The following is a 14,010-nucleotide window of genomic DNA, read 5'->3' as shown; positions in this document are numbered from 1 at the left end:
TTAGTTGGTTCGCTGGAAAATTACAACTGATATCCATGCAGACCTAGTGGGTGGAGTGGTGTATGTTCATTTTCTATCGGTCAACAGCGACACCATGAGTCGCTTTTTATCTTCAGACCGTCTAATGAAATATTTTTTACAAAGTCTCTGTTCATGCTAGATGAAAAATGCAAAAAGCTGACTGAATGTGACTATTTCAGGATTTTGCGGATGAAACTTGCCAATTTTGCTATCTAACAATGCAGATAAACAGTCAGCACGTTGTAATCAGATCTGAACTACAAGAAATCTAACAACACAACAGAAATAAACGGTTAAGCACACCGCAAAAAATACAGCCGATCCCTACTGACTGAAAAAATTAACTTTTACATGCATCAGCATACAAAATGTGTTAACGCACAAATGCTGTATGGTAATTCTATTTATTTCAAACTATTAATTATAAATGGATTTAGAGATCTCAGGTGTTGTTCATTCCGGTATTTATCTGATCTCAGTGAAGTTTGTTTGTCGTTCTCAAAGGCCCTCAAAACACCAACTGTCGGTTTTACTTTAAATAATAATTTACTTTTGTCAAACGTTTCGTATACTGAAAGCAAACCAAATTGAAAACATCCCATTTTTATCCTGAGAAAGGGAGTAACAATAAATATGGGAGTGCAACACTAATATGTACAAACACTGTAAAATCACACTGCAACATCAAACTGTTTCATATTAAGGCAAAAGGCTGAGACAGGTAACTTAACAATTCAAAATACTCATTACCGACTGATATGTATTGTCATTATCATTTGTAGTTACATCAGTCGTGGTAATGATTACACCTATCCAAAATCGAACACCATAGCAGAAAGGGAAAAATAAGCCGTCTCTAGTAGCTCTTATATTTGAGCGCCAGAGAACTGTTTCAGCACCATGGACAGATACTTTGAGATTTGACAGCGCTGACAGCACAAAAAGAGTAAGTGCTACAACGGTACTACACTATTAAGTCAACAAAAGTAAACACTGACTGACTCTAAAACCTGAGATATTAGCCGTAGGCAAGCTCTGAACTATGAGCCATACTTCCACTAATAGTGTTAATAGGTTAAAAGCTGTGACATGTACTACCGACTGAAAATAAATCATTGTACGGCGAAAAATAGAAAGCTTCAGATTGACAAAAGCCAGCGATATGACAGCTTCATTTAAGACAAACGACTACATCACCACTCATTGCACCGTGCTGTTAAAATGTCGAAGGAACTGTGGAGTACCATTTAAGGCACGCGGTTTCAGATGTAAACGAGCAGGTATGAGAATCACGGACTGGTCGCGTATGTTTAGATGAATAAATAGCAAAGTAATTTCACAAAGACAGTAAAGAACTAACATGTTTCCCTATCCAACGCACATCATTTGTCAGGAGTCATACCTAATAATTAACTTAGTTAAATGAGGCACAACAAAAAAATCCATCAAACTAACGACCAAGTTGTACGGAGCGAAATCTAAAAGAGAGAAAATACACGTTTCACAATCTAGGAACAAATGATAACTTCCATAGTAACGGAAGATAATGGGTAAAAATGTGTTAATATTTGCTGGTGTAGTTTGGAAGGTAATGACAAATGAAAGGACATTTTCCATGAGCTGGACAAAACCTTCACTTCGAAAATCACAACTGCTGAATTTTGGAAAAATAAAGAGAGCCACAAGACCGACATTAAACAACTCAACAAACAAGCATCAGTCGTTGCCAGTTACACTATTTTGATCATTTCCTACCACTGCATATAAAAAGAAAACAAAGAAACCAAATTCAAATACCTATAAATATATTTCTTGAATCATTAAAGTGGAAACAGAAATGGGTCAAACTATATGTGACACTTGTTCCTACCTCAGGAGAACCATCACAATCTCCAAAGGCCTCAGCAAAGCCTGATGGACTTTTCCTCAGAGTCTGGTCAGCAGGCAGTGTGTTGTCATTGTATGATGTCACAAACTTAAAGTCACTGGTTCTAGAACCTGTTGTCAGGTAGGCGTCATAATTGTAAGTGCTGCGTAAAGTTCCTGTGCCGTCAACATCTGCGTAATTAGGAGGGAGATAAGCGCTGGGGATGGCGACTGCTCCGTCAAACAACAGTCTGGGCTTTCTCCTGCGACAAAACCTCACACCCAGAATGATGATAATGAAAGTCAGAAAAAATGTAGAGACGGAAACCAGCGCGATGATCAGATAAGAGGTCAGTTTGGAATTCTTCTCATCGTAAGAAATATCCTTCAGTTCTGGCACCTCAGCCAAGTTATCAGAAATAAGTAAATACATGGAACAGGTGGCAGAGAGAGAGGGCTGTCCGTTATCTTTCACTGACACAATAAGGTTCTGTTTCATGCTGTCAGATTCAGAAATGTCCCGCTGTGTCCTGATCTCTCCGCTGTGGAGACCAATAGTGAAAAGTCCTGGATCACTGGATTTGACTATATGATAGGACAGCCAGGCGTTCTGTCCGGAGTCCGCGTCCACCGCTATCACTTTGGACACCAGGGAGCCTCCGTGTGCAGCTTTGGGAACCAGCTCGGTCATGAACGAGTTGCCCTCCGGCCCGGGGTACAGTATCTGAGGAGAATTGTCGTTCACATCCGATGTAAAGACACTGACGGTCACGTTGCTGCTCAGAGGAGGAGAACCGTTGTCTCTGGCCATCACGTGGACTTTAAAGCTCCTGAACTGTTCATAATCAAACGACCTCACAGCGTGGATCACCCCCGTGTCTCCGTTAACAGACAGATAGGAGGACACCGGGGCACCGTTCACATCACCTGGTAACAGAGAATAAATCACTGTACCGTTTTGTCTCCAGTCGGGGTCTCGAGCACTAACGGAACATAAAGTGGAGCCAGGTTTGTTATTTTCTGTCACATATGCGCTGTAGGACTGTTCCTCAAACACAGGTGGGTTGTCGTTGATGTCAGCTACAGATAACTGAACAGTTTTAGATGAGGACAGAGGTGGAGAGCCCTCGTCAGTGGCAGTGATTGTAATGTTGTAATCAGACACTAGTTCACGGTCCAGTTGTCCTGTGGTCACCAGAGAATAATAGTTTTTAATAGAAGGAACTAATTTAAAAGGGACATTTTGCTGAATGGAGCAGCGGACCTGTCTGTTGTTCTCAGAGTCTCTGTCCTGCACGTTAATGATGCCCACCTCTGTACCAGGTGACACGTTTTCAGGTATGGGGTTAGAAAGTGATTTCAGGTATATCACTGGAGAATTGTCATTTATATCAGTAACATCTATTATAACTTTGGCGTATGAGGTTAGCCCTAAACCATCTTTAGCGTCAACTCCCATTTCAAAAGAGCTCCTTTCTTCAAAGTCAATCACACCAGTTACTCTAATTTCTCCCGTTTTTGGATCAATAGAAAACACATTTACATCTTCATCAGAGACATGGCCAAAGTCATATGTCACATCTCCATTCACTCCTTCATCTGCGTCAGTAGCACTAACTTTAATCACTATGGTATCTGGAGGAGAGTTTTCAGGCAGACTGGCTTTATAAACGGCCTGGCTGAACACTGGGGCGTTATCATTAGCATCCAGCACAGTGACGTGTATGACTACTGTACCTGATCTCTGAGGAGACCCACCATCTAAAGCTGTGAGAAGCAAATTCAACTCTTTTTGTTTCTCTCGATCAAGTGTATTCTCCAGTACGAGTTCAACCTTGTTACTGTCAACAGCGAGGATAAAGTTGTCATTTTTTTGTAGGTTGTACCTTTGAACAGCATTTTGACCTATATCTGCATCATGGGCCTGTTCGATTGAGAAACGGTTCCCCTTGTCTGCTGACTCACTTATTTCCATTTCAATCAAATTTTTTTTGAATTTTGGCGAGTTGTCGTTTACATCTTGAATATGAAAACTGACACGATGAAGCTCTAGTGGATTTTCTAACACCAGATCTACTTTTAATACGCACGAAGGTTTCTTGCCACAAAGACTTTCTCTGTCAATTCTCTCTGATGCGACCAAATCCCCGGTATTCAGATTCATGTCACAGTACCGCTTACGAGTCCCTTCAAAATCAACACGGGCCTTTCGGTAAGATAAGGTCCTCAGATCAAGACCGAGATCCTTCGCTATATTTCCGATAACAGCTCCTCGTTTCATCTCTTCTGGAAAAGAATAACTCAGATCTCCATGAACGAGGTGCAGCGTTACAATAATGGAAGCGAAGCAGAAGACAGAGCCTAGCGCTGAAAATCCTTTGTCTCCCATCCTAACACAAAAATTGTCCAGAGCTTGTACAACTCGGTGTCCAGTGCTATTAGGTAAAATTTGTCCAAAACCAATTCAATAACGGAACTTCACAGCACTATACACGATCCAATATGATCGGAGATATAGTGGTTTCTCAGAAAAATATGCAACTGATATCTATGCAGCAGTGGTGGGTGGAGTGGTCAATGTTTATTTTCTGTCAGCCAACAGCGACACCATGAGTCACCTTTTATATTCACAGTGTGTGATAAAATATTCCTCACAGTCTCAAAACGCATTAAGACAAAATTCCTTCACTTTTATATGGACATCTTAGGTTTTTATCAATGAACTTAAAACGCACACAGGAATTATCAATTGTAACTCGCTCAGTGTTAGAGATGTACAGTGCGTGTTGTTTAACCAAGTACACCTGAGCACAGTATATTTCCTTTTTAACTCTCGGAGCAGCAACACACGTCACTTTTGCTTCACTTTCTAAAAGTTGATATATACAAAGATAAACACATACCACTGTCTGACTTCGCGAAAGAGAAAATCAGTGAAACTTTCAGTACAATACCGTAACGGTCACCAACACTGTAACATGTGGACATATGATTATAACGTAAAAATATGTCTGAGCACTCTGTAGTAAACAAACTAAGACAATCACGCATTACAACAATCCAAAGATGCTACTGCATAAAACATATCTATTATTATAATAATAATAATTATTATTATCATTATTATTATTATTATGACAGCATGGGTGTGGCGAAAAAGACAACTCCAGTTACGGTTTGTGCGTGGGCGCTTCAGGAGTGTTTCAGCACCAAGGACAGATATCTTCAGGTTTAACAATGCTGATGACAAAACGATACCGACCACTGCATTAATCCACTAACCAGTCTCTGAGACTCTACTAATATGATTAAAAGACAGTTTCACAAAAGCAAAAACGGACTTACTCTCAGAACAGTCGTTTTAGTTTCGTACCCACCGACTGGCTCAGGAATAGGAGCTATGTTCCAATCACTTGTTGTCACATAATATCATGGTATTGCATAGAAATACCATCCCACTTTCAGCACATTACACAGTGACAGCACATACCGTGACAGCTATAGTCATTAGTACACTTGGCTGGTCAATATATTCAATATATATTTGGTCACAATTTATTTACTTGTTTAAAAAGCAAAATGACCGAAATAAAACAATAACAGCTTTGGGAAACCGTCAAGCTTAACTGTATATTAATACTAATTTGTCAGTGCATCACACAAATGAGTTATATTTCTGGGAGGGGACATGGAAAAATCAAGTATATCAAAACAATGCTGAGAGCTATGTCAATACAAAAGGGTTGTGGTGGGCGAATCATAAAAAGACACCAAGGGAGAGGTCCCAAGGTTCAGAAGGACAAAAAGCAAAAATGCGTACTAATTTGAGGGCATAATTTACAAACTATACAGCGACCAAAACTTAATAATTAAATAAAAGTAAAGTTTTGCCCCTTTCTCAAACTACTTGCTTCCAAAACCACAAAATCAATTTTACATTTCTGGGACATAGGTAAATGCTGCAGTCAGAGAGGCATTTACAGGACTCAATGAACAAGTCACAAAGTGAGATACTTTGGGAGCTTCCTACCTCTACAGACGCATCCAAATCTTCAAATGGGTCAACAAAGTCTGATGGACTTTTCCTCAGAGTCTGGTCTGCAGGCAGTGTGTTGTCATTGTATGATGTCACAAACTTAAAGTCACTGGTTCTAGAACCTGTTGTCAAGTAGGCGTCATAATTGTAAGTGCTGCGTAAAGTTCCTGTGCCGTCAACATCTGCGTAATTAGGAGGGAGATAAGCGCTGGGGATGGCGACTGCTCCGTCAAACAACAGTCTGGGTTTTCTCCTGCGACAAAACTTCACACCCAGGATGATGATAATGAAGGTCAGGAAAAAGGTGGACACAGAAACCAGCGCGATGATCAGGTAAGAGGTCAGTTTTGAATTCTTATCATAAGAAATATCCTTCAGTTCTGGCACCTCAGCCAAGTTATCAGAAATAAGTAAATACATGGAACAGGTGGCAGAGAGAGAGGGCTGTCCGTTATCTTTCACTGACACAATAAGATTCTGTTTCATGCTGTCAGATTCAGAAATGTCCCGCTGTGTCCTGATCTCTCCGCTGTGGAGACCAATAGTGAAAAGTCCCGGATCACTCGATTTGACTATATGATAGGACAGCCAGGCGTTCTGTCCGGAGTCCGCGTCCACCGCTATCACTTTGGACACCAGAGAGCCTCCGTGTGCAGCTTTGGGGACCAGCTCGGTCATGAACGAGTTGCCCTCCGGCCCGGGGTACAATATCTGAGGAGAATTGTCGTTCACATCCGATATGAAGACACTGACGGTCACGTTGCTGCTCAGAGGAGGAGAACCGTTGTCTCTGGCCATCACGTGGACTTTAAAGCTCCTGAACTGTTCATAATCAAACGACCTCACAGCGTGGATCACCCCCGTGTCTCCGTTAACAGACAGATAGGAGGACACCGGGGCACCGTTCACCTCACCAGGTAACAGAGAATAAATCACTGTACCGTTTTGTCTCCAGTCGGGGTCTCGAGCACTAACGGAACATAAAGTGGAGCCAGGTTTGTTATTTTCTGTCACATATGCGCTGTAGGACTGTTCCTCAAACACAGGTGGGTTGTCGTTGATGTCAGCTACAGATAACTGAACAGTTTTAAAGGAGGACAGAGGTGGAGAGCCCTCGTCAGTGGCTGTGACTGTAATGTTGTAATCAGACACTAGTTCACGGTCCAGTTGTCCTGTGGTCACCAGAGAATAATAGTTTTTAATAGAAGGAACTAATTTAAAAGGGACATTTTGCTGAATCGAGCAGCGGACCTGTCTGTTGTTTTCAGAGTCTTCATCCTGCACGTTAATGATGCCCACCTCTGTACCAGGTGACACGTTCTCAGGTATGGGGTTAGTCAGTGACTTCAGATATATCACTGGAGCATTGTCATTTATATCAGAAACATCTATTATAACTTTGGCGTAGGAGGTTAGCCCCAAACCGTCTTTAGCCTCAACTCTAATTTCAAAAGAGCTTCTTTCCTCGAAGTCAATCACACCACTTACTCTAATTTCTCCCGTTTTTGGATCAATAGAAAATACATTTATATCTTCATCAGAGAGGTGACCAAAGTCATATGCCACATCTCCATTCACTCCTTCATCTGCGTCAGTAGCACTAACTTTAATCACTATGGTATCTGGAGGAGAGTTTTCAGGCAGACTGGCTTTATAAACAGCCTGGCTAAACACTGGGGCGTTATCATTAGCATCCAGCACAGTGACGTGTATGACTACGTTACCTGATCTCTGAGGAGACCCACCATCTAAAGCTGTGAGAAGCAAATTCAGCTCTTTTTGTTTCTCTCGATCAAGTGTATTCTCCAACACGAGTTCAACCTTGTTGCTGTCAACAGCGAGAATAAAGTTGTCATTTTTTTGTAGGTTGTATCTCTGAACAGCGTTTTGACCTATATCTGCGTCATGGGCCTCCTCGATTGAGAAGCGGTTCCCCTTGTCTGCCGATTCTCTTATTTCCATTTCAATCAAATCTTTTTTAAACTTTGGCGAGTTGTCGTTTACATCTTGAATATGAAGACTTACACGATGAAGCTCTAACGGATTTTCTAACACCAGATCGACTTTGAACACACACGATGGTTTCTTGCCACAAAGACTTTCTCTGTCAATTACTTCTGATGTGACCAAATCCCCGGTATTCAGGTTCATGTCACAGTACCGCTTACGAGTCCCTTCAAAATCAACACGGGCCTTTCGGGAAGATAAGGTCCTCAGATCGAGACCGAGATCCTTCGCTATATTTCCAATAACAGCTCCTCGTTTCATTTCTTCTGGAATAGAATAACTCAGATCTCCATGAACGAGATGCAGCGTTACAATAAAGGAAGCGAAGCAGAGGATCGGGCCTAGTGCTGAAAATCCTTTGTCTCCCATCCTTAGAAAAATTCCACGATTTGTACAGATGACTGTCCAGGAGAAAAAAAAATATTCCAAAACAGAGTCAATAAACGAATATTTTGACAACACCGAGCACGATGAAAACCAGTTGTGGAAAGAAGGGATTCCTCTGAGAAATTACAACTGGTTTTAATGCAGTAACAGTGGGTGGAGATGTCTGTGCTGATGTTGTGTTAGCCCACAGCGGCACCACGAGTCGCTTTTCACTCTTTACATCTGCAAGCAATATTATCCACAAAGTCTGAGCCCGCCTCCTTTTAGGCGAACTGTGTGCCACCTAATAAAACATAAATGTTGAAATCTAATGGATTATATCCAAACATAAATACCTAGCTGGCTGAATGTGACAATGTTATTATTTCATTGGTGTTATATCCAATCTGTATTTACTTACAGACAAAAACCCAGATAAAGTTCCAGATAAAACTTTAAAAATCAGAAATTGAATGTGTACTGATAGAGAACGATAGTAATGTACCTTTCAGCTCTATGGATAAAGTACAACCCCATCTTATTCAATCGAGACACAATCCATCATTCATGTTATTATTATTATTCATGTTTCAATTATACCATACTGTGTATGTTTTAGAATAATGTTATGAACTCTTGACTAAACTATTAATTGAATTAAATCACAAACAGCATGTGTTAAAAAACGCGTTACAAAAAATCTTAATCTTATTTGGAGGATATATTCATAATAAAATGCTGCACATGTATGTGTATCGGTAAAACTAATGTGAATCTTTTTTTGACAAAATATTAATTCTGTTACCATTATTATTTGTATTAGTAGCCGTAGTAGTAGCAGTAGGGTAAATCAGCAAGTATGTCTAAAATAGGAAAAAAAAAAAAAAAAAAAAGGTTTCCAGTTGCTCTAGTTGTTTCAGGACCATGGATAGAGACAACATGATCACATGGCATGGGAGGGCTTGCTCTCCAAATATACAACACTATTCCTCTGAGTTAACAATTTGTCTCCAGTCATGGTGTCACGCAGAATGCAAACTGGCACCAGATTTATTATTATATGTAACATTATGATGTTATAATAGATTCCATGCCAATTTCAGCATATTTCGCGTGTTATGTTCACATTTTTCAGGGTTTTCGTGTGTCATTTAACGCCCATTACTCCAACGTGTCACTTACTGTGACATAAAAATTACCGAGAGACATGTTTTACACCTTACAATGTAGAGCCTGCGCAAAATGACTAATTTTTAGAAAGTAAATCAGTGACAGCTTCAGTCATCAGCACACTTTGCTGATATTTATTATGCTCTTGTAACTCTTTATTTTCCATGTGGCCGAGGCTCTCGACTGATGAAGACCAGTTTCATTCAACAACTTGGTCACAAATGATCTACTTGATTAAAGAGCAAAATGGCCCAAATAAAAATAGAGTTTTATGAAACCATTAACATGAACTGCACATTAAGACTAATTTGTCAGTGTATCATACGTAACATTTATATTTCAGTGACAAGACCTGGAAGAATCAAGCATATCAAAAGAACAGCGTTATGTATGGACAAGACGGTGGAGTAGGGGATTCACAAAAAGACACAGAAAGAGAGGTCCCATGGTGCTGAAGGAGAACGGACAAAAATATGTGATGCTTTGACAATTTAATTTACAAACTATTCAGCAACCAAATATACCTAATAAATAAAAAAGAACAAAGTTACCTTCCTTTAAGAAAACTGTTCGCTTCCACAACCACAAAATCAAATTTGCAGTTCTGGGACATAGGCACATGCTGCACTCAAAGAGGCATTTACAAGACTCAATGAACAAGTCACGAAGTGAGATACTTTGGGAGGTTCCTACCTCTACTGACGCATCCAAATCTTCAAACGCGTCAGCAAAGTGTGATGGACTTTTCCTCAGAGTCTGGTCTGCAGGCAGTGTGTTGTCATTGTATGATGTCACAAACTTAAAGTCACTGGTTCTAGAACCTGTTGTCAAGTAGGCGTCATAATTGTAAGTGCTGCGTAAAGTTCCTGTGCCGTCAACATCTGCGTAATTAGGAGGGAGATAAGTGCTGGGGATGGCGACTGCTCCGTCAAACAAAAGTCTGGGCTTTCTCCTACGACAAAACCTCACACCCAGGATGATGATAATGAAAGTCAGGAAAAAGGTGGACACAGAAACCAGCGCGATAATTAGATAAGAGGTCAGTTTGGAATTCTTCTCATCATAAGAAATATCCTTCAGTTCTGGCACCTCAGCCAAGTTATCAGAAATAAGTAAATACATGGAACAGGTGGCAGAGAGAGAGGGCTGTCCGTTATCTTTCACTGACACAATAAGGTTCTGTTTCATGCTGTCAGATTCAGAAATGTCCCGCTGTGTCCTGATCTCTCCGCTGTGGAGACCAATACTGAAAAGTCCCGGATCACTCGATTGGACTATATGATAGGACAGCCAGGCGTTCTGTCCGGAGTCCGCGTCCACCGCTATCACTTTGGACACCAGAGAGCCTCCGTGTGCAGCTTTGGGGACCAGCTCGGTCATGAACAAGTTGCCCTCCGGCCCGGGGTACAGTATCTGAGGAGAGTTGTCATTCACATCCGATATGAAGACACTGACGGTCACGTTGCTGCTCAGAGGAGGAGAACCGTTGTCTCTGGCCATCACGTGGACTTTAAAGTTCCTGAACTGTTCATAATCAAACGACCTCACAGCGTGGATCACCCCCGTGTCTCCGTTAACAGACAGATAGGAGGACACCGGGGCACCGTTAACCTCACCAGATAACAGAGAATAAATCACTGTACCGTTTTGTCTCCAGTCGGGGTCTCGAGCACTAACGGAACATAAAGTGGAGCCAGGTTTGTTATTTTCTGTCACATATGCGCTGTAGGACTGTTCCTCAAACACAGGTGGGTTGTCGTTGATGTCAGCTACAGATAACTTAACAGTTTTAGAGGAGGACAGAGGTGGAGAGCCCTCGTCAGTGGCTGTGATTGTAATGTTGTAATCAGACACTAGTTCACGGTCCAGTTGTCCTGTGGTCACCAGAGAATAATAGTTTTTAATAGAAGGAACTAATTTAAAAGGGACATTTTGCTGAATGGAGCAGCGGACCTGTCTGTTTGTCTCAGAGTCTCTGTCCTGCACGTTAATGATGCCCACCTCTGTACCAGGTGACACGTTCTCAGGTATGGGGTTAGTCAGTGATTTCAGATATATCACTGGAGCATTATCATTTATATCAGAAACATCTATTATGACTTTGGCGTACGAGGTTAGCCCCAAACCATCTTTAGCTTGCACTCTCATTTCAAAAGAGTTCCTGTCTTCGAAGTCTATCACACCAGTTACTCTAACTTCTCCCGTTTTAGGATCAATAGAAAATACATTTACATCTTCATCAGGCACATGGCCAAACTGATATGTCACATCCCCATTCACTCCTTCATCTGCGTCAGTAGCACTAACTTTAATCACTACGGTATCTGGAGGAGAGTTTTCAGGTAGACTGGCTTTATAAACGGCCTGGCTAAACACTGGGGCGTTATCATTAGCATCCAGCACAGTGACGTGTATGACTACAGTACCTGACCTCTGAGGAGACCCACCATCTAAAGCTGTAAGGAGCAAATTCAACTCTTTTTGCTTTTCTCGATCAAGTTTATTCTCTAAAACAAGTTCAACCTTGTTACTGTCAACAGCGAGAATAAAGTTGTCATTTTTTTGTAGGTTGTACCTTTGAACAGCATTTTGACCTATATCTGCATCATGGGCCTCCTCGATTGAAAAACGGTTACCCTTCTCAGCTGACTCCCTTATTTCCATTTCAATCAAATCTTCTCTGAATTTTGGCGAGTTGTCGTTTACATCTTGAATATGAAGACTAACGCGATGAAGCTCTAGCGGATTTTCTAACACCAGATCGACTTTTAACACACACGATGGTTTCTTGCCACAAAGACTTTCTCTGTCAATTCTCTCCGATGAAATCAAAACCCCGGTATTCAGATTCATGTCACAGTACCGCTTACTCGTTCCGTCAAAATCAACACGGGCCTTTCGAGAAGACAACGTCCTCAGATCAAGATCGAGATCCTTCGCTATATTTCCAATAACACCTCCTCGTTTCATTTCTTCTGGAATAGAATAACTCAAATCTCCATTAACGAGATGCAGCTTTACAATAAAGGAAGCGAAGCAAAACAACAGACGAAGCGCTGAAAATCCTTTGTCTCCCATCCTGACACAAAAAACGTCCTCAGCTTGTACAACTTAGTGTCCAGATCAAAACATAAAATATATCGGATAAGATTCAATATTCCAGTACCTAATGCCACGATAAAACGCGATAAAATATACTGGAAGCTTTAGCTGGTTCGCTGGAAAATCACAACTGATATCCATGCAGTCGTAGTGGGTGGAGTACTGAGAGTTTATTTTCTGTCAGTCAACAGCGACACCATGAGTCAGTTTATCTTCATGCTGATATAATGAAATATTCTTTGCAAACTATCTCTTCATGCTAAAAGAAAAATGCCAAAACCTGACTGAAGGTGACTTTTTATGATCTTGCTGATGCCACGTAACAAGTATGCTATCCATACACGCAGAAAACATCATCATATTCTCAGCGGGAAGTTTGTAATCAGATCTGAATTACAAAATATCTAACGATGGACACTGCACGACAGAAACAAGCGGTTTAGCACACTTGGCAAATACATCCGACCATGACTGACTAAAGAATTTTACTTTTACATATATCAGTGTACAAAACACTGTGGGGTAAAACCTCATTCATTTACTTCTGACAAATAGGTTATCCATTCATTGTAAATGGCTCCACATCAGTGATCTCCAGTCTTGTTCACCCTACTACATATCTGAGCTCAGTGGCATTGGTTGCTGCTCTCAAGGGCCGTAACAACACCAAAAATACATTACTTTTGCTTCAGTTGTTGCCTTAGGTTTGTCAAAGATTGTGTATATTGTATTCAGACAAAAGTGAAAACATTTGACTTTTTTTTTTCATGAAGGGAAGGTGGGCAAACATTGGAGTGCATCACCAACATGTACCAACACCATAAAAACACACTGCAATACCAAACTACTCAATATCAGGACAGTAGGCTGAGATAGTCAGGTGACTTTTAAAAATTCAACAAAGTCATTACCCATTGATATTTCTTATCGTTATTATTATTTGAAGTAGCAACAGTAGTAGTGATTATGTGTATTCAAAATCTGACAGCCTGGATGAAGAGGAAGAGCAGCCATCTCTACTTGCTCTTCTATCTGAACACTTGAGGACTGTTTCAGCACCATGGACAGATACGTTGAGATTTGGCAGTGCTGGACACACCAAGAAAATACATTTTATATTGATCATCTGACCTCGGCCAGTGTTCAGACTCTACTTTGGAAGCCAGACCTTTTAAGAAAAGGGAAAACATAACGGATTCTAAGAACGCAGATGTTAGTCGTGTGCACAGTCGTGAAAACAAATCTTTGTACAGCAAGGACTGGGAGGTCCTACTGAAATATCAGAGGAATTCTTAAGTAGTCTTTAAACCCAGTGGTTTCTGATGGAAAGCAGCATATTAAAAAAGTCACTGGTAGCGTTTATGTTTTAGTTTATTAAATAGCGAATTAATTCCATAGACAGCCAATAACTAATATGTTTCTGTAACCGACGAACGTTATTA

The 14,010-nt window shown here is 40.8% G+C and overlaps 1 protein-coding gene across 4 annotated transcripts in view; it reads right to left on the bottom strand.

Moving 5' to 3' along the window:
• The window catches only part of LOC108899107 (protocadherin gamma-A12-like), a 47,423-nt gene that overhangs the window by 26,288 nt on the left and 7,125 nt on the right, over window positions 1-14,010 (bottom strand). Inside the window, exons 1-2 of one of the 4 annotated variants that reach the window (XM_051072388.1) lie at window positions 6,838-8,477; window positions 2,020-2,814 (exon numbers count right to left, since the gene is read on the bottom strand). The exons of 1 other annotated variant lie outside the window; for it this stretch is intronic. In XM_051072388.1, the coding sequence (XP_050928345.1) occupies window positions 2,020-2,814; window positions 6,838-8,299 (2,257 nt within the window). In that variant the 5' untranslated portion in view covers window positions 8,300-8,477. Of the gene's footprint in view, window positions 1-2,019; window positions 2,815-6,837; window positions 8,478-14,010 lie in introns of those variants that run through there. 2 more of the 4 variants (XM_051072386.1, XM_051072387.1) reach the window with 2 other exon arrangements.

The sequence above is a fragment of the Lates calcarifer genome, linkage group LG8 (assembly GCF_001640805.2).
Source record: "Lates calcarifer isolate ASB-BC8 linkage group LG8, TLL_Latcal_v3, whole genome shotgun sequence".
Taxonomy (NCBI): domain Eukaryota; kingdom Metazoa; phylum Chordata; class Actinopteri; family Centropomidae; genus Lates; species Lates calcarifer.
This window is presented reverse-complemented; position numbering and strand designations above follow the sequence as displayed.